The sequence below is a fragment of the Hemitrygon akajei genome, chromosome 4, assembly GCF_048418815.1.
Source record: "Hemitrygon akajei chromosome 4, sHemAka1.3, whole genome shotgun sequence".
Taxonomy (NCBI): domain Eukaryota; kingdom Metazoa; phylum Chordata; class Chondrichthyes; order Myliobatiformes; family Dasyatidae; genus Hemitrygon; species Hemitrygon akajei.
Genome location: NC_133127.1, coordinates 144,417,535 through 144,438,663, shown reverse-complemented (window position 1 = coordinate 144,438,663; position 21,129 = coordinate 144,417,535). Strand labels below are relative to the sequence as shown.

At 37.9% G+C, this 21,129-nt stretch overlaps 1 protein-coding gene across 1 annotated transcript in view; it reads left to right on the top strand.

Moving 5' to 3' along the window:
• The first annotated feature begins 3,371 nt into the window (after positions 1 to 3,371).
• LOC140726027 (RPA-related protein RADX-like) overlaps positions 3,372 to 21,129 on the top strand; it is a 33,818-nt gene continuing 16,060 nt past the window's right edge. Inside the window, exons 1-7 of the mRNA XM_073041922.1 lie at positions 3,372 to 3,608; positions 6,498 to 6,573; positions 6,695 to 6,837; positions 8,470 to 8,662; positions 11,268 to 11,376; positions 11,866 to 11,957; positions 15,629 to 15,751. Coding sequence (XP_072898023.1) covers positions 3,372 to 3,608; positions 6,498 to 6,573; positions 6,695 to 6,837; positions 8,470 to 8,662; positions 11,268 to 11,376; positions 11,866 to 11,957; positions 15,629 to 15,751 — 973 coding nt within the window. The remainder of the gene's footprint in view (positions 3,609 to 6,497; positions 6,574 to 6,694; positions 6,838 to 8,469; positions 8,663 to 11,267; positions 11,377 to 11,865; positions 11,958 to 15,628; positions 15,752 to 21,129) is intronic.

Below are 21,129 nucleotides of genomic sequence, written 5' to 3'. Positions count from 1 at the left end.
AAAGGCTGCACTAGCAATTTGAAGGATGCTAAACATTGAAAAACTAGGGGAATGTAATAATTGATCAGACCTTATTATGTATTTATGATTTTACTTGGCACTTTACTTCCACTTAACATCTTTATTATTATATTTACCATAGTCTCCCAGAATGGTTTGAAAATAATACTGTATGTTAATCATAATAATGACAGTATCATGATAATTTTCTTTTCTTGTTATTTAAAAATATTAATTCAGAGCTGGTAAAGAGTGGAGGATGGGACACTATTCTCCATTATTGCTAACTCTATTAACACTTCAGACAACACTTGCAATATTTCACAGAAGTATTTGCAAAACCAAAACAGACAAACATAATTTTCTTACACTAGAACTCACCTTTTAAATCCTAATACAAATATACATATACCTTTTACATTATTGTCTATAGTGGACTATTACCATGTATATTGAATTGCCAATCTAATATAATTGATTTCACCAAGTAACACCTCCATGAAAACCAGAAAAAGCTTTTTTCTTCTTAGTTCCACATCATCCTGTATCAGACCCACACAACTCAGGCAGTTAATTACTCATGGAATCAGTTAATGTTTACATGAACCGCATACATTTGCTCTAACATTTCTGTATTTTATTTCTGCTAATATATTAGTAATCACACAAGTAAGTGAGAATGCAGACAGGTTCAAATGTATGTTATAGGGTTCGAAAATAGCTTTAACTAGTTTGATAGTGAGAAAAGTTTCATTGGATTACTGCAACCTACTTAATTTGATAAAATGACTGGTGCAAAAAAAATGTCAATTTTAATTCCTGGCATTCTTAAATATTAGTTCTCTGCCTTTAACAAAGGGCAACCTGTAAAATAGTGACACAATTATTAAAGAAAAAAATTGTAATACCAACAATTTTGAATGTTTATATTTTGCATTCCCAATAGATGATCAATGCACGGCACTTCATTTTGCTTAATAGTTCTCACCGAGAAGTCATGTGAGTGAAAGCTATGTTTATTTTGTAGAACATCTGAAAGCCCTGTTTTTGTACTGTTTGAAAAACTGCAAAAATAGGCCTGAAGTTCCTACAAGTGTTGAGCTTTTCATTTTCACCACTGAACTATTAAAAAAAGACTAGGTTTACATGTTACTTATATAGTTTGTAATTTCCTGATTCAACTGTTTGCTAAAGGATGCTCATTCTTCAATAAATTTTCAAGTGACACTACCGTTGTTGGCAAGATCTGTGTAACGTGGCACACAGGAGTGAGGTGGATCGCTTGGTTGAATAGTATTGCAATAATAATCTTGCATTAAATATCAGTAACATCATGGAATTGATTGTGGCCTTTAGGAAGGGAAAGTCAGGAGAATACACACCAGTCCTCACTTACAGGTAAGTAGTTGAAAGGGTTAGCACCTTCAAGTTTTTGGGCATCAACATCTGAGAGGACCTATCCTGGTCCTAACACATTGATGCAATCATGCTCTACTTCATTAGGAGATTGAGAAATCTGGTATGTCATCAAAGACTTGCATAATTCTATAGATGTACAATGCAGATCATTCTGACTGGCTGCATCACAGTGTGGACCGCAAGAGGTTGCAGAAGGTTCACAATCCTTTCCATCATTGATGACATTGTCAAGAAGCAGCATCCAACACTATGGATCCTCACAATCTATGATTAAGAATAGAAATGTTGGAAATATTTAGCTTTAAGCATGTTTCCCATTCCATAGATAACTCTTCTCCTTTTTACTGTCAGGGAGGAGGCAGAAGCCTGAAGGCACACACTCTGTTCATATTGTATGTAGTTCATTTTGTACAAACAGTTTTGTAAGTTTTTTTTTTACATAATCTCCTGCATGGGTTAATTTGTATTTCAGCTTGGAGCAAATAAGATATCCATCTCCATCTACTCTTTTTTGCCCTATCTTTTATAGCAATACATTTTCACAAAGTTTTCTCATTAAAAACCCTGAAGAAAGCTTCTGACAGGTGATTTTTAAGGTGTTTAACTCCCTACTGAGCTTTGTACACAACGCACTGCAAAAGACACCTAATAGGGAAACAGCTTCTTCCCCTCTGCCATTTCAGAATGGTCCATGAACACTACGCCGTTATTTTTTCTGCACTCTGTATTTTTTTAAATTTATAATACTTTTTACATCTTTAAATAGTACTGCTGTTGCAGAACAACAAATTTCACATTTTAAAAAGTCAATGGCAATAATTCTGTTTGTTCCAATCCATATAGCCATAACTGAATTAATTGCAATACTTTCTTTTTCCAATGCCAAATTTACTGGTAAGTTGACTCTTTTACGATGCTACATACTCACTGATAACACACACTCCTCTATTTCCCTCACCATTTTAAGTACCTAGGATATGTTGTACTGTTGGATCAATATCCAGATGAACAGAAATTGTGCTTAAATAGGCCAAATTCTACAAACTCCGCATATTGCAGGACAATTCCAGAAGAATCCTAAGGATTTTTGCCTGCTAGAAGTGAGGGAAAAAACAGTTTTATTCCCAGCATTTGGAAAAATGTCAAAATATTCAGGAAGAGAAACAATTTCCAGTAATTCCCCAATTTTTAAGTTTCATCCTCAAATTCATGTTAAAACCAAAAGATGCTGAAAACATGCTCAGTAGTTACCTATTACTACTATTAGGAAAGAGAAACATACTTACAGTTAAGTATTTCTAACATTTTCTGCTCTTAATTGCTTATCGGATTCTGAATCCATACTGCTATTCTTAAGATTCTTCGTCCTGTGTGAGTTGGGCAGCAAAGCTCTAGTGACCCAGGTTGGACTGTTATCTGAAGTGTTGTACATGTGGAGTACCTCTAGTGCTGCACAGATGTTCTCTCTGACTTAGTGGGTTCCCTTCTACATCACAAAGACTTGTTGATTGACAGACTGCTAACAGTACATTACTCTTACTTTAGGTAGGCGGTGAGTTAAAGGGCCTATAAAAGCGCAGAGGTACAATAACGGGGAAACCAATGGGATTTCACTAATTGACATGGACTGGATGGACTGAATTACTTCCTTCAAATTTATAAACTGGCCATCCTCGATTGAACCTGACACTCCATTTCTCAGGGCTCACGCCCGCCTTCACGTTCAGTAGTTCACGAACCAAAGGGTTGTAGCGCCAACAAATCTAACTCGGGGAAAGTTTGCAGAGACGCTTCTTTCTCCCGCGCGAATCCCGCCTGGCGCGAGTTCTGATCAGCGGGGGCGCGGGCGCGTGCTCGGTGGAGCTCGGGCCAGGGGCGGGCGCGTGGGCGCGACCAGGCTGAAAGTCCGACCTGAGCGGGAGCGAGTGTGTGACAGGCGGTTCCACCTCATCATGGACGCCGCGAAGTCAAGTTCGTTGACGACCGGCCACGAATTCTGGGTTCTGGCGGTGGAGCGGTACCTGCTGGGCGAGGCCCGCGTCTACCGATACGACGTGACTCTGTGTGGCGGGGCACTCAACACGTGGGCTCCACTGAAGTGTCTCCTCGCCCCGCATTTGAACCATTTAGTGCAGAGAAACGACCTGCGCGCCGGCTGCCGGCTCAGGGTGGCACAGTTGTGGGTGCAGGTGGGCGGTGTGACAGTCATGGAGGGAGTCGAAGTGCTGAGAGCCTGCACACCTCCCGCTCTTCTGACAGCGGTTGTACCCGTGTCCCGCCCTTTACTCTGCCCCTCCAGCTGCTACCTCCCACTTTGGGAGGAAAGTGACTATTATGGGGAGGAGTGGGCTGTGCAAGCTTTCGGCCATGAACAAGTCAGAATGGAAGGTCTGCACTTATCTCCATTTAAAATCCAAAATGTGTCTTAACATAAAGTTAATAACTGTCGAGTTTAAGGATTATGTAGACTGTAAATATGATGTCCCACATCTTTATTCATTTATCAAGAAAATATCAGAGGCTGTCTCAAAACTGCTGAATTGGGATTTGAAACAAATTATCTGATTGCACCTTCCTGAGTAGTTAAATATAGAAATATGCAACTGTATTTTCCCATGTTTGCCTCGTTACTTACAGTATTTGCCTAGAAATTAAATTACATTTGCTTTTCCCTGTGTATATAGTATCACTGGAAAAAATGAGAAGTTGGTCAAAATCTCATTTTGAAATGATGTTAGTATGGTTTACACCCACAATATCTTTTAAATTGAATCTGCACACATTTAAACAGACTAGGTCTGACTGAATGCAACTTTTAACAATTTGCTGCACACCAGTCTGAACAGCCTTGTCATCTTTCAAAGGCAGTTCCAAAGCAGACAGTCACAAGGCTGCCTTGGAGGAGTCAGATACAACAGGTGAGACATTTACTCAAATCCAAAATAAAAACACAATTTCTCTCCACCATGATGCTTCACCTACCAAATATTTATAGTTGGTCCATATTATAATTTGATGTTAGCTTATATAAAATTACAAAGATTAGTTTTGTGAACCTGTTACATTCAAGACTGCACACTGTGTTGTAATATGAAAAGCCGTTCTTCAATCTGACGTAGGATTTCCTTGCCCATTGATGAAGCCAAACAAAGACTGAGAGTGTGGTGGAAAACATAACTGACACACAGTTATGATACACAACTAGAACGATCAGCTTTACAGAAGGAATGGTGTTCTACAAAACACACATCTAGCCTGTGTTTGATTTTTCCATTACTGAAATCATGATGTGAGCTCTGAGTGCATACAATACCACACTTGTAGAAACACAGTGAATCACTGCTTTACCTGGAAGCTGGGTTTAGGCTTGAACAGTGAGAAGATATAAAATGGAGGGAGGTGTGGCATTCCCTGCATTTATATGGAAAATGCTATGAGAAGAGGAGGGGCTGTTCTGCAACTGGATCCTTGACTTCCTCACCAGAAGACCACAGCCTGTGTGGATCAGAAATAATTTCTCCTCCTTGCTGACAACCAGCACTGATGCACCTCAAGGATGTGTGATAAGCTCGACTCGCTCTGCACCCATGACTGTGTAGCTAGGCACAGCTCAAATGACATAAATTTGCTGACGGCACAACTATTGTTGCAAATTTTAGACAGTGACGAGGAGGTGTACAGGAGCAAGGTAGATCAGATGGTTGAGTTGTGTCACAGAAACAACCTTGTCAACTCAATATCAGTAAGACCAAGGAATTGTGGACTTTAGGAAGGGGAAGTCATTGAGCAATCAGCATTAGAAAGGGTGAGCAGTTACAAGTTCCTGGATGTCAAAATCTCTGAGGAACTACAGTGCCCTATGCCCAACATAATGATGCATTTATAAAGAAGGCATGAAAGTGGCTATATTTCATTAGGAGTTTGAGAAGAATTGGTATGTCACAAAAGACTTTTACAAATTGTATTGTGGAGAGCATCCTAACTGGTTACATCACTATTTGGTATGCACAGGATTGGAAAATTCAGCAGAAAGCTGTAAGCTAGCACTAGCCTCACCAAGCATCCATGACATCTTCAAAAGGCGATGCCTCAAGAATGTCCATCCATCATTAAGGACCTCCATCATGCAGGACATGCTCTCTGCCCATTGCTGTCACTGAAGAGGTACAGGGGCCTGAAGACACACACTCAGTATTTCAGGAACAGCTTCTTCCCCTCTGCCTTCAGATTTCTGAATGAACAATGAATCCATGAACACTTGCTCAGTATTTTCCCCTCTCTTTTTTCACTACTTATTTAATTTTTAAAATTACAACTTCTTACTGTAATTTATAGTTTCTATTGCGATGCATTGCAATGTACTGCTGCTGTAAAGCTACGAATTTCACAACATATGTCAATGATATTAAACTTGATTCTGATTCTGACCGAGGAACTGTGCTTTATTTCCAAATCTGGAGCATGACTTGCCTATCAGAGCATGAAACCTATGGATGGTGTTGCTTTCATGCTCTGATATTAATGTCTGTGGTGACAGGCTGCCTCTTTTGGAAGTGATGTCTAAGTGGCTTGGTAAATAGTAGTCTTGGTCCTGATGAAGCGTCTCAGCATGAAATATTGAGTCTTTATTACTTTCCATAGATGCTGCCTGACCTGCTGAGGTCCTCCAGCATTTTGTGTGTGTTACTTTGGATTTCCAGCACCTGCAGAATCTTTTGTTGGTAACTAGCTGCTGTGGATTTTAAACATGGTACACCCTACATGGGTATTGAAAGGAGTGAGTGGTTATTACAATGGATGGGGTGCTATTCACACAGGCCGCTAGTTCCCAACTCAATGTCAGAAAGTCTTTGGTAGGTCTGGAGATTAGTCATTGTTGAAAGATAGCTATTATCTGATCTGCTGTCAAAGGTACAGTTTTTATGTGGCTGATTGAACTAAGCCAGATGTCAGTCAAACAGTATGGCAACATTTGAGGGCTTAAGATCGGTGAATATGGTGAGCTGGGTATGGATAGTTTTGTTTGAGAAGCTATTTCTCTGTCCTGGGAATTCTTGACCTATTTGTATTTTTCTAAGGTACCTAAATTAACCATTTCTCATCTGTCATGTGTGGCTGCTGGATTTGTTAATATTGAGGCTATAGATTTTGCAGGTAAAAAATAAAGGACATACACTCCTATAAATGTACTACATCTTATTGCAATACTAGTAGAGTAAATGCATTAATAGTTAAGTCTGGATTTGTTTTTATTTTATAAATTTGCCATATGCAGGTCTGAGAATAATCACGCTAAAGGAGTTAGTATTTGCATGGAGAAGAAGATTGAAATTGGCCCCACTGTTGGTGAGAATAATGTGTAAATCCAGATTACAACATTATGGAAAAACTGCCAAGTACATTGATTGGCCTTATCAGGCAAGGGCTTCTTATGATTCCTACTTTAATATAAATGGATGAAAAAGCAAACTTATTATAGGACCAAGTCTTTTAAGATTACAGTCATCTGGAAGAAATGTTATTGAAGATTCTGACAAAACAATAAATGATTGTTATAAGATATGGAGTGTTTGCTTTCAAACCCACCCTAGAAAAAGTAATAACATGAGATACATAGCATGTTAGAAAAGATCTCTCTTGAATTAAGAGCATTATATACTCTTTGTTTGCTTGTACTTCTTGCTTGTTGGTTAACGATAGCTAGTCCAGGGGTTAGTTCTGCTACCTCACAGCTTCAAGAACCCAGTTTCCATTCAGACATTGAGTGCTGTCTGTGTGGAGGTTGCATATTCTCCCTGTGAATACATCAGTTTTTTCCTCACATTTCCATAAGGTGTGTGATTGGTAGATCAATTAGTTGTTGTAAATTGTCCCTGCGGTGAGTGGCTGGAAAATTAGGGGAGCTGATTGGCAAGTTAGAGAAGCCTGCTTACAGGGAAATAATTGGTGAAATAGGTTTAATGGAATTGTTTAAGAGTTGGTGTAGACTCAATGGGATAAATGGCCTTAAATGTCATAATATGAAAAATATGAACATAGATCACTATGATGCATGAATATTCTACCCATTCTAGCCATTCTGCAAAGTAGAGGCAACTGGATTTTAAGCAGATGATCATGAGGCCCGGCCCTTGGAATGCATTCTTGATGTTTTGACATCTCGCTCATGTGAAAAACCTTGAACTGTTTATAAATATCCGTGACAATCAGACATATATAAACAACTCAAGTAGGATTTAACAAATTATAAAAAATAAATATTTATAATGAGGGAGAGGAAATTACCTGGAATTCTCTGTGGTACAGCTAGACAGAACTCTGAACCAGTCCAGAGTCTAGATGAGTTCTATGTATGTAATGTTTTAATTAGATTCAGAAATAACCATTTAAGTGCTTACATAACTTACATAGAAATGTTTGTAGATGAGGAATTGCAGGGCAGAAACATGATTTAATTTACTGAACTTTATGGAGCATATCTATTGGTTTCTAAAGTTTTCAAACCATATCTTTCAATTATAAAACACATGTAATCCAGTTGAACTCCCCAAAGCACTTTAAAAGAGTATTGACAAAGGTAATTTGATATTGAGCCACATGAAAGAATATGCAGAGAGACATGGATGCATATTTTAAGGCTTGCTTAAATATATATATATCCAGCATCTGAGAAAATATTCCTGAGCTTAACACAATAATCAGAGCACTTGTTTTTTTTAAAATGTAATGACCAGCTAAGGAGGAAATGCTAAGATAATATGCAAAGAATTTAGTATTGTTTTAATTTGTTTGTGTATGTCTTGTTCATTATCATGTAGAATTTTTTTAAATGATATACCACTCTACACTTAAGTTTTAAAATTTCCTTCCAAACATAGTCCTTTTACCTTGCTGTTTGTCCTCATATATCTTATTAGCTCTCTGTTAATTATTTGTTTTATGCTCTCATGAAACGTACTAAGGCATTTTCAAATCTTGGTGTGGAAGGATCAGTACAAAAAGCATGTTGTTTTCATTGCTACTTTTGTTCTGCTCAATTTTATTTTATAGGCATGCTTTAAAGTTGCTGACTCTTCAGGTATGATGTCTGTCATTCTGTGGAACTCATTATGCCCAAAACTCTTTAGGAGTTTAGAGGTTGGGACAGTAATACTTATGCAGCAGTACTCTGTGAAGGTTGCACATCACAAGAGAAATCATCCTATTTTGTACTACCCAGACATGAAAATCTATAATGAAATAGGTAATGTGTTAATGTTCAATTTATAGTAATAAATTATAGATCATTTAAGCAGAACTTTCTTTATTTTTCAAATGAACAATATAGTTAGAGCTAATTGAAAACAATGTGATCACTGCTGAAGTCTTCTCTCACACTAAGTAAAGCTTGCAACGCTTTTCATTGTATCAGTGATGTGACAAGTTCTTAAGTTAAAATATAAAAATTGCATATGCTGAAAATCTAAACTAAAAACAAAGTGCTGAAAACACTCTGCAAGTCAGGTAGCATTTGTGGAAAGAGGAACAGAGGTAACATTTCAGGCCTAAGACTTTGCCAAATGTCTCACTGTAGGGCTTTGAACTGAAATGTTAACTCTGATTCTCTTTGTCTGAATGCGGCCTGACTTGCTGAATATTTTCAATGTTTCTATATTATGGGAAATCTTATATCATCTAAATTTTTAAATGGAATTTTAGTGGTTGATAATTTCTCATTTATTATTACTGGTCAGGAAGACTGACTAGCTAAGCATCTCAAATTCATTTCATGCTTTATGCATCTATTTCACTTAAAACAAAATCAACAAGCAGCCTGTTTTTTAAAAATTCATTTATGGGATGTGGGTGTCACCAGCTAAACTAGCATTTATTGCCCATCCCTAGTTGCCCTTGAGAAGGTGGTGATGAACTGCCTTCTTGAACCGCTGCTGTCACTCAGGTGCAGGTACGCCCACTGTGCATTTATAGAGGGAATTCCATGATTTTGACCCAGCGACAATGAAGGAATGGTGATATGCTTCCAAGTTAGGATGGTGAGTGATTTGGAGGTGGATTTCCAGGTGGTGGTGTTCCCAGGTATCTGCTGTTCTCGTCCTTCTGGATGGTGGTGGTCGTGGGTCCGAAAGGTGCTGGATTGCATGAAAAAAATTAATTATCTATACTACATAGAAATATTTAATTTTGTCCTGTAGTCTCAATTACCAATGAGGTCATGTTCTATCACTTCCCTTTAATTCTTCTGAATCATATTCTGTAGGGCCTCTTTAACCCCACATGGGGTTGATGGCTGACTACGATGTTACAAGAATAAACCAATTCCAATTCCAATTCCAAAGAAGGCTCTTGGAAGCCTGTCAGAGCTTTGGTTTCCAGTACTTTAAGTCTTATTTTCTTCAAATGATTTAGAAAACAAATTGCTACCAGAAGTTAAACAAATACACTTCTCAGTATAATTGACTCAGTAATTTTGAATCTTGGATCATACACAGGGTGCATAATTAAGGTAGCAGTCCACATTTAACTTTCAACAACAGAGTTATCGTTAAATTAGCAACTCTAAACTATTGTTTTTGGGAAGCTAACTCCTTTAGTGATTTTTAAAAAATGGAACATTAAAGGATGCAAAAGACAATTCAGCAGGAAAAAGAATCATGCTATGCTGGAAATGGGTATTTCTATAACCTTGCTTTATCACAAATTCTGGTTACTCAAAATTTCAGTCACTCAGTGGAAAAAGTAACGATGAAGGAAATAAAATATAGACAGCTATCAGATTTTATTATAGTGTCATGAAGTTAAACAACACAGAAACAGGGCCTTTGGTTCAACTGGTCTATGGCAACCAAGATGCTGCATCCAAAGTAATCTCACATAGCAACATTTGGCCCATAGCCTTCTAAACCTTTCCAATCCATGTAACTGTCAAACTGACTTTTAAATACCTGCTTCAACCACTTCCTCTGGCAGCTCATTCCACATAGCTACCACCCTTTGTGTAAAGAAGTTGCCTCTCAAGTTTCTATTAAATCTTTACCCTCTCACCTTAATCCTGTGCCTTCTAATTCTTGATTTACACAACTCCTGGAAAATGATTGAGTGTATTCAACCTGTTTATGTCCTCATGATTGAAACACTTCCATAAAATCACGAGTTAATCTCCTATATTCTGAGGAATAATGTCCTAGCTTGTCCATCGTCTCCCTATTACTCAGTCCCTCAATTCCTGGCAACATTCTTTTCTGCACTATTTCTCCACTAATAACATATTTTCTGTAGCAGGGCAACCAAAATTGAACACAATACTCCAATAAGGCCTCACTAACATCCTGTAGAACTGCACCGTGACACATAACTTTTATACTCAGTGCCCTGACTGATGAAGTCAAGTGTGCCAGAACCCTTACTCACCACCCTTTCTATCTCTAAGTCCACTTTCAGTGAACCATATACTTGTACTCCAAGGTTCCTCTGTTCTAGAACACTCCCCACAGCTCTACCATTCACAATAAAAGTCCTTCCTGGAATTGACTTTCCAAAATACAACACTTCATTCTTATCCAAATTCAATTCAATTTTGCAATTTCTTGGCTCATTTACTTAACTGATAAAGACCTCCCTGCATTTTTTCATAACCTTCTTCATTATCCACTACAGTATACCACCTGTTATAGTGTCTTGTTAAGGATTATAAATTAAAACAGGAAAGTTGATATGGGTAACCTTAAAATTAATTTGGTGGATTGAAATAGTAAATACAGACAAGTTATATTGTGTATGTTTTCCAGAAAACATCTGTGTGTTTTGTCAATTAACACAGAATATAGTTTACATCTCTGTTTGTATTGTAGATATTTATTTAAACCCTTGGAAACCTACATCTGATATTAAGGTTATTCCATCAAAACAAATTAAACCTGAGTGGAAACTTCCTGATATTAAGTATCGGTTTATTACAAGGTGAGCCACCACTGGAAAGATGTTCTGAATAAGTACTAATTCACTAATTATTCATAAAATTGTTACATTTTTATCTGAAGTAAAATATGAAAACTTTAAAAATATTTCATGATTTCAGCCATGAATTATTTCTGATTAATTCCTAGCTCCCAACATAGTACTTACAAAATATTTTCATAAACTTTATTCATGATTTTCTAAATTATACTTAAGTAAAATTTAAAATAAATCACAGGTGTTCCATGAATATCTTTTAAGTTACTTATTTAAGAATGTAGAAAATATATTTGATATTGAGTTCTGTTGAAAACATTACCAAAAAGTTTTTGGTAGGCTCTAAAATAATCCAACATTTTCTATGATTGAAGAGAAACAAACCATACTGCTTGATATTTTTAAAATTTTTTTTTACAAATAGTACCAAGTCTGTTAAATATTTGAGAATAACTACCGGTAGTTCTAAATATAAATCAATTTTCTTTTTTTCAGGGATAAGCTTGACATTGTGCCTAATAGTTATATTTGTGATGTCATAGGCCTTGTCACCTTTGTAGGAAGATGTGAAAGAATCAGAAAGTCAGGTAATGCACCCAGTTCTCATTTGAAAAGATAATTAAGACATTTTATTTTAAATCTTTCATTCACCTTATAAGGATAGATCAGTCTGCCATGATGAGTTCTCGTGAAACCATATGGAGGACTCAGGCAGAAATATTGTTATACCCCTGAGGATATGTTATCCTGTCCTGTTATTTGAGATGTTATTTTTATTTACCTAGGCTGCCTTTCTTAGGATGTATATTTATCAATATAATTATTCCAAAACTCTGGATCGAGTTCACGGTAGGAAATACCATGAATTTCTGGAATTTCTGGAATTTTTCAGGCAAGCACATTAAAATTATTCATACCTTGGATACACAAACCACCTTCCTCCTCACCAGGTATTACCTATCACCTGCCAGTTTGTACTCCTTCCCCTCTCCATACTTGTTTATTCTGGCTTCATGGCCCCTTTCCTTTCTATCCTGATGACTGGTGTCTGCCTGAAGCATTAAACTTGTTTTCCTTTCCATAGATGCTTGGTATGCACTGCACAGAACTCAGCCTGACTTGCAGTGTTCTTCCAACATTTGTGTGTCAGAACTGTCAAAACCATTTGCTATCAAGATATCATTAGCACTGTCTTGTGAGACAATCTACACACAAATTAGAATTAAACTCTTTTATTTTTTCAGTAGGTAAATATATTACAATTTTCAGGAGAACTTGCAACATTAAAATTTTACAATTTTTGAGACCAAGAAATTCCAGCCTTTAGCACTAGTTAAGTTTTAAAATCTTATTCTGGGACTAGCAATATCAAGCACCAACAATTCACCTCAGCATTGAAAAGTTCTGCAAGAACCAACATAGTATCCTAAATAATTGAACAATCTAATTTTTCCCAATTAATAAAGAAGCACAAGAACTAACATTTCGTGATCTCCCTTTTAAAGTAGTCCATAATTAATTTACTTATCTTGGAATTACAGTCACAAGGAAGTTTAAAGATCTCTTTCGTGAAAACTTTGCCAATCTTTCATATACTATAAAACAGAGTCTGGTACAATGGTCACCTCTATCTATGTCTTTGGTAGGTCGTATTAATGTTGTTAAAATGTATGTTCTCCCCAAATTTTTATACTTATTTCAATCTATCCCAATTTTTATTCCTAAATCTTTTTTTGATTCCTTAGACTCGATTATTTTGTCATATCTGTGGAAGAATAAGCGCTCTAGAATTAATAAAATCCATCTCCAAAAATCTAAAAAAGAGGGTGGCATGGCTTTACCTAACTTTCGTTTATATTATTGGGCAGCTAACATACGTTGTGCTACCTTTTGGTCTTTCTTCCACGGCCAACCCGAGTGCCCTAATTGGGTGGCAACAGAGTTGAGCTCCACTAAAGAATTATCTATCTCTGCACTTCTTGGCTCTGCACTCCATAGTAGTCTGTCCAGATTAATAGCTAATCCTCTTGTTAGACACACTTTGCATATATGGGCTCAGTTTAGGAAATGCTATGGTTTCCATGGTTTTTCCGTTTCCAGCCCTGTCGCACATAATCACCTTTTTTTACCTACTACGTATGATTCAGCATTCCATGTTTGGTATAGGAAGGGCATTAGACATTTTGAAGATCTTTTCATTGATAATCGCTTCGCTTCTTTTCAGCAGCTCTCTGTTAAGTTCAATCTGCCCAATGCTCATTTTTTTAGATATCTCCAAATTAGACACTTTATTGCTCCTTTAATTCCTAACTTTCCTGAAATGCCTGCGAAAAATGCTATGGACTTATTTCTTTCCATTAATCCACTAGGTAAAGGTTTAATATCAATTATTCGAGATAAATTAGCAGCCTTACAACGGGCCCCTGTGGATAAAATTAAAATGGCCTGGGAGCAGGATTTAAATACCTCCTAATCCGATGAGAGCTGGGACTCGATTCTCAAATCGGTTAACTCAACCTCTCTTTGTGCTCGCCATTGCCTTTTACAGTTTAAGATTGTTCATAGAGCCCATATGTCTAAATCTAAACTATCTCGATTCTACCCTAACATTAGTCCGCTCTGTGATAAATGCAAGAGGGGCGTGGCCTCTCTCATCCATATGTACTGGCTCTGTCCTAGCTTGGAGAAATTTTGGAAAGATGTCTTCACTACGTTATCATGTATTCTGAATCAGCACCTGGAACCAAACCCCTTAATTGCTTTGTTCGGTTTCTGGGGCGAGACAGATTTATGTCTGAGTCCGACCAAATGCCGAATATTATCCTTTGCCTCTCTCCTGGCTAGACGCTTGATCCTCCTTAGATGGAGAGATGTTGCCCCGCCCTCTCATGCTCAATGGCTTAACGACATCATGGCCTGCTTGGACCTCGAAAAAATTCATTATTCAGTTCTTAATTCGGATCTAAAGTTCCATAAGGTCTGGGGACCTTTTATCGAGTACTTTCATAACCTTCCTCTTGACTAGGGTTTTTTTTTCTTTTCGGTCCCTTGCTTTCAGCTCCCTTTTTTTTCTGGTAGTAGGCATTATTATCCTCTGTTGCTAAGTGTATTCACAGTCTGGGAGTTTGATTGTCCTGATTTATACTCTCTATATTGTGTTGTGGTTGGTCTGGAGTTGTTTTTTTTTTGTGTTGTGGGGCTTGGGGAGGATACTAAGTTTACTTGTCTTCAATTTACGTGCTTTTTTGTCAAATTCTCTTCCTTTGTAGCATATTGTCATTGTATGCTTAATTTTGCACTGTATTAATGTTCCTCATTGGGATTTGGGGTTTTTAATTTGTAAAATATATAGAAAAACTAATAAAAAAATAATAATAAAAAAATAATTGAACAATCTCTAGGTCACAGTCCTCTTTCTGAGAGAAGTTGGTAACTCAGATATTATCCATGATCGCATGAATAATTATCATGAAAAACTATTAATGAACTCTTAAAGTAGGCAAATGGCTTTCTTCTTTGCAATTTCCATTATCCAGCTTTTCATGTCATTAGTTCAGCTGAACGTGGTTCAAGCTTCTTTGAAGGTATAAGTGAAAACTGAAATTTTTTTACTACGCTTGACTGAAGGAATTTCTGTCTGGCAAATCCTGATTTTGGATTGCTTATGTCTAGTTTACTGTAATGATTTAGTGATCTACCTATTTGTATAAAATCAGTTCATTTGGGTTAATAAATTGTTGTTCCATAGTTTTTGTCACATAAGCATAACTGTGATGCAACTTCAGCCACACAAAATCTCAGAGATCTAAATTATTGTTAGGATAATTTTGAAATATGTTTACAGTGACTGAGATTGTCATCTTAAATTTATGCACCTGGAATATATTTGAAATGAAAAAAGTAAGAAAAAATCTTAATATTTTATTAATTCTTTAAATGGTGTATATTTTAATCTTTATGATATTTTGGTCTGATGCAAAAATATTTATGTTTTTACTTGGGCTTGGGGCTGGTGTGGGTGTTTGGTTACTTTTTGTTTAACTTCAGGTTGAAATAAGTTGGTATGTTTTAGAAACTAGATGTTTACATGGCATTGGAGCAGAATTTCCTTTCTTCATTATCAATTTATACATATCTGTGGCATACAAAAAATGAACATCATTTGAAACATGAATAATTTTCCACAATTAAGTTACTTTCCTGGAATCAGTATCATTTATACTGTTATCAATGATGTCTTTTTTCCTAATATATTTAGAAGACAGTGATGATTTTTGGGTTCGACGATTTATTGAAATGGTCGATGAAACTAGTGCAAAACCATTTATTCTGGAACTTTATTGCACATCTCAACCAGAAATTTACAGACAGCTACATCCAGGTAGTGAACTTCATATTCCTTCTGTTTCTCCCAGATCTTATCTTCCCTTATTTTTATTGTAGTAGCTATATAGAGTAAGTTCACAAAGCATGTGCCAATATATAAAATCTTGTGCTCCATTGCTGGTTTGGCATTTTTCTTGTTGCTGATACAAAGACTTTTAAAAATATAGACATGAATGTAGGAGGTATGATTACTAGGTTTGCGGATGACATGAAAGTTGGTATTATGGATAGCAAGGAAGCTGTCTAAGATTGCAGCAGGTGAAAGATTGGGCAAAGTGATGGCAGATGGAATTTAATTCCAGCAAATAAGAAGTAATGTATTTTAGAAATTCAACTAATAGAAAGATATAAACATTAACTGGCAGGGTTTTAAGGAATGTTGATTAAAAGAAGGATCTTAAAGTTCAATTCCACAGTCTCCTTAAATGACAATTCATTTAGTTGGGAACATAGAGATATCAGAACAATGCTTGCCTTCACAGGTTAAGGCATATAATATAAGAGTTGGTATATTGCATTGCAAACTTACTAAACACTGGATAGACTGTACTTGGAGTATTATGTGTGTTTCTTGTCCTCACACAAAAGACAGATGTAGTTACACTGGAGAGAGTACAGAAGAGATTCAACAGAATGTTGCCTGGATTAGAGGAGTTTAGCAATGGGAAGGGATTGAATGGGCTGGGTTTGTTTTCCCCTGAGAATAGATATAAAATAATACAAGTTAATGGATAAGATAGATAATTTTTTTATCCAGTGTAAGAGTATCAAAAATAAGAAGGTCTAAGTTAAGGTTAGGTTTGAATGGGATTTAAAAGGAATTTTTTTTTTACTGAGAGACTGGTTGATATTTGGAACTTGTTACCAGAGAAAGTGATGGAGTCAGATGCAATTACTACATTTAAGAGACATTTAAACAGAGCAAGTTGGATTAGTGTAGATTGACAAAATGGTCCGCAAGGACATGGTGCACCAAAGGGACAATTTCTGTGCTGTAGAACTTTCAGAATTAATGCCTCTGGCTCTATAACTTATTCATTAAAACAAAACTTTTATAGACAATAGACAGTAGGTGCAGGAGTAGGCCATTCGGCCCTTCTAGCTAGCACCGCCATTCACTGTGATCATGGCTGATCATACACAATCAGTACCCCGTTCCTGCCCTCTCCCCATATCCCTTGACCCCGCTATCTATAAGAGCTCTATCTAACTCTCTCTTGAATACATCCAGAGACTTGGCCTCCACTGCCTTCTGGGGCAGAGCATTCCACATATCCACCACTCTCTGGGTGAAAAAGTTTTTTCTGCATCTCTGTTCTAAATGGCCTACCCCCTATTCTTAAACTGTGGCCTCTAGTTCTGGACTCACCCATCAGCGGGAACATGCTTCCTGCCTCCAGCATGTCCAATCCCTTAATAATCTTATATGTTTCAATCAGATCCCCTCTCATCCTTCTAAATTCCAGTGTATACAAGCCCAGTCGCTCCAATCTTTCAACATATGACAGTCCTGCCATTCCGGGAATTAACCTTGTGAACCTACGCTGCACTCCCTCAATAGCAAGAATGTCCTTCCTCAAATTTGGAGACCAAAACTGCACACAATACTCAAGGTGTATTCTCAATACTCACCATTGCCCTGTACAGCTGCAGAAGGACCTCTTTACTCCTATACTCAATTCCTCTTGTTATAAAGGCCAGCATGCCATTAGCTTTCTTCACTGCCTATTGTACCTGCATGCTTGCTTTCATTGACTGATGTACAAGAACACCTAGATCTCGATGTACTTTCCCTTTTCCTAACTTGACTCCATTTAGATAGTAATCTGCCTTCCTGTTCTTGCCACCAAAGTAGATAACCTCACATTTATCCACATTAAACTGCATCTGCCATACATTTGCCCTCTCACCCAACCTGTCCAAGTCACCCTTCATTCTCATAACATCCTCCTGACATTTCACACTGCCACGCAGCTTTGTGTCATCAGCAAATTTGCTAATGTTACTTTTAACCCCTTCATCTAAATCATTAATGTATATTGTGAACAGCTGCGGTCCCAGCACCGAACTTTGCGGTACCCCACTGGTCACAGCCTGCCATTCCGAAAGGGACCCGTTAATCGCTACTCTTTGTTTCCTGTCAGCCAGCCAATTTTCAATCCATGTCGGTACTCTGCCCCCAATACCATGTGCCCTAATTTTGCCCACTAATCTCCTATGTGGGACTTTATCAAAAGCTTTCTGGAAGTCCAGGTACACTACATCCACTGGCTCTCCTTTGTCCACTACATGGTCAAAAAACTCCAGAAGATTAGTCAAGCATGATTTTCCCTTCATAAATCCATGCTGACTCGGACTGATCCTTCTACTGCTATCCAAATGTGTCGTAATTTCCTCTTTTATAATTGACTCCAGTATCTTTACCACCACTGCCGTCAGGCTAACCAGTCTATAATTCCCTGTTTTCTCTCTCCCTCCTTTCTTGAAAAGTGGGACAACATTAGCCACCCTCCAATCAGCAGGAACTGTTCCTGAATCTATAGAACATTGGAAAATGATTACCAATGCGTCCACGATTTCTAGAGCCACCTCTTTAAGTGCCCTGGGATGCAGACCATCAGGTTCCGGGGACTTATCAGCCTTCAGACTCAACAGTCTATCCAACACCGTTTCTTGCCAAATATAAATTTCCTTCAGTTCATCCTTTACCCTAGTTCCTTTGGCCACTATTACATCTGGGAGATTGTTTGTGTCTTCCCTAGTGAAGACAGATCCAAAGTACCTGTTCAACTCGTCTGCCATTTCCTTGTTCCCCATAATAAATTCACCCGTTTCTGTCTTCAGTGGCCCAATTTTGGTCTTAACTATTTTTTTGCTATTCACATACCTAAAGAAGCTTTTACTATTGTTACGTACCCCGTAACTGGATGTCTTACCAGCAAAGATAGAAGTGTCTGTTGGAGTCTGGTACTATTTTCAAAACAGTGTTTATTAGTAAAATATACAAATCAATATCAACAAATGCAAATATACAGATAATACATGTTAGTCACTTTTATCATTAAAAGTGTACCCACCTAAAAGTGTGGGTATAATAATAATCAATAATAAACAAGCTCTATCGTTGTCTAGGGAATAATGAATTATCATATGTGAATATAAAGTTCAGTTCAGTTCATACAGGCTGAGGTAGTTGTTGGTCGATGTGTTGTAATTGTTGGAGAGAGAGAGAGGGAGTGATCAAGCAGTGACAGCCAGTCGAACCTTCTTTTACGTCCTTGATCCGTCGATGTGTTGTTGTGGCCATTCAGGTGTGACCCCTCTGTCCTTTAGCTAGACCGTTCTTCTATGGTGGACTCATCACCCAGGCAAGGGTGGACACACACACAAGCCCCCACCGGCCTCGCTATAAAAACACTATGAGTTAAAATTGATCTATCCTTCATTTGGTCTCCGATGCCCCCACACTTTCTCGTGGGTTCCAACACTTAAACAGTGCTCACTAGTGTGTCTCTTGGTGCGTCTGAGGGGTGTCTCCCCAGACCTCACTTTTACCCCTACTCACAGGGTCTCAGATGTCAATCAGTTTTGAATGGCTTAGCCCCTCAAACCAGCCCACTCCGGCTGTCCACTGAGGAATTTTAATGAACAGAATAGTACCAAGTCAGCAGCCCTCTCCAGAGCCGTGAGTCTTACAGAAATCATTATATGGTCTCTCTCCCCTGGTGTTATCAGCAGCAGATGTTCCCACTTGTTTTCCTCTTATCTGTGTCTCTCTCTCATGAGCAGCATGGTAACAGTAACAGTTTGTGATTCTCCCAGGGGAGGGGGACATGGGCAACTGCACCCTTCTGCCCATCAGAGTTGTTCATCCTTCGTAACACTATCCTCCTTTATATTCTTGGGTAGTTTACCTTCATACCTCATTTTTTCTTGGTGTATTGCCTTTTTTGTTATCTTCTGTTGCTCTTTAAAAGCTTCCCAGTCCTCCGGTTTCCCGCTCATCTTTGCTATGTTATACTTCTCTTATATTTTTATACTGCCCGTTACTTCCCTCGTCAACCATGACCGCCCCTTACTCCCCTTAGGATCTTTCTTCCTCTTTGGAATGAACTGATCCTGCACCTTCTGCATTATTCCCAGAAATACCTGCCATTGTTGTTCCACTGTCTTCCCTGCTAGTGTATTGTTCCATTGAACTTTGGTCAGCTCCTCCCTCATAGCTCCATAGTTCCCTTTGTTCAACTGTAATACTGACACATCCGATTTTCCCTTGTCCTTCTCAAATTGTAGGTTAAAACATATCATATTATGGTCACTACCTCCTAATGGTTCCTTTACCTCGAGGTCCCTGATCAAATCCAGTTCATTGCACAACACTAAATCTAGAATTGCCTTCTCCCTGGTAGGCTCCAGTACAAGCTGTTCTAAGAATCCATCTCAGAGGCACTCCACAGACTCCCTTTCTTGGGGCCCAGTACCATTCTGATTCTCCCAGTCTACCTGTATGTTGAAATCCCCCATGACAACTGTATCATTACCTTTGCGACATGCCAATTTTAACTCTTCATTCAACTTACACCCTACATCCAGACTGCTGTTTGGGGGCCTGTAGATAACTCCCATTAGGGTCTTTCTACCCTTAGAATTTCTCAGTTCTATCCATACTGACTCTACATCCCCTGATTCTATGTCCCCCCTCGCAAGGGACTGAATATCATTCCTCACCAACAGAGCGCCAGTCAGTCTGTCCTTTCGATAAGATGTATATCATTGAATATTCATTTCCCAGGCCCTGTCCGCTTACATTTTGACTTGAGTTTACTGACAATTTAGATTGACACCATTTAAGTGCAAGATTTTTCTAAGAGAGTGATTTTATCATGCAAACCTAGAGGAAATGCAGCTTTAAGGGAGTGCTAATGTTGGGAATATGTTCATTATGGGAACTGAGTGATTGCACAGAGTGAATTTTTAAAAATAAGTACATTTTAATCAAAGGTTCAGAGGTTCATTTTATTATCAAAGTGTGTATACATCATACAACTCTTCAGGTTCGTCCTCTTCAGATATCCATAAAATACAGAAAACCAAAGAAGTAATTGAAAAAAAGACATCAGTTCCCCTGCATGAAAAGAAATATCTTTAAAAATTCACAAAACCCAAACCCCTCACTCACACAAAACTTAACATCACCCAACCCCCAACCCACCAATTGGCAACAAGAAAGAATGGGCGAAAACATGAAAAAAAATAGAAGTGAAAGAGGCCAATAAGAATTACAGTCTAATCTATAAATCTCAGAATTTCAATAATATCTCCAAGAGCATCGAGACCCAAGAACTGAGAGAAGTGACTCAAACTAGCAGCCCC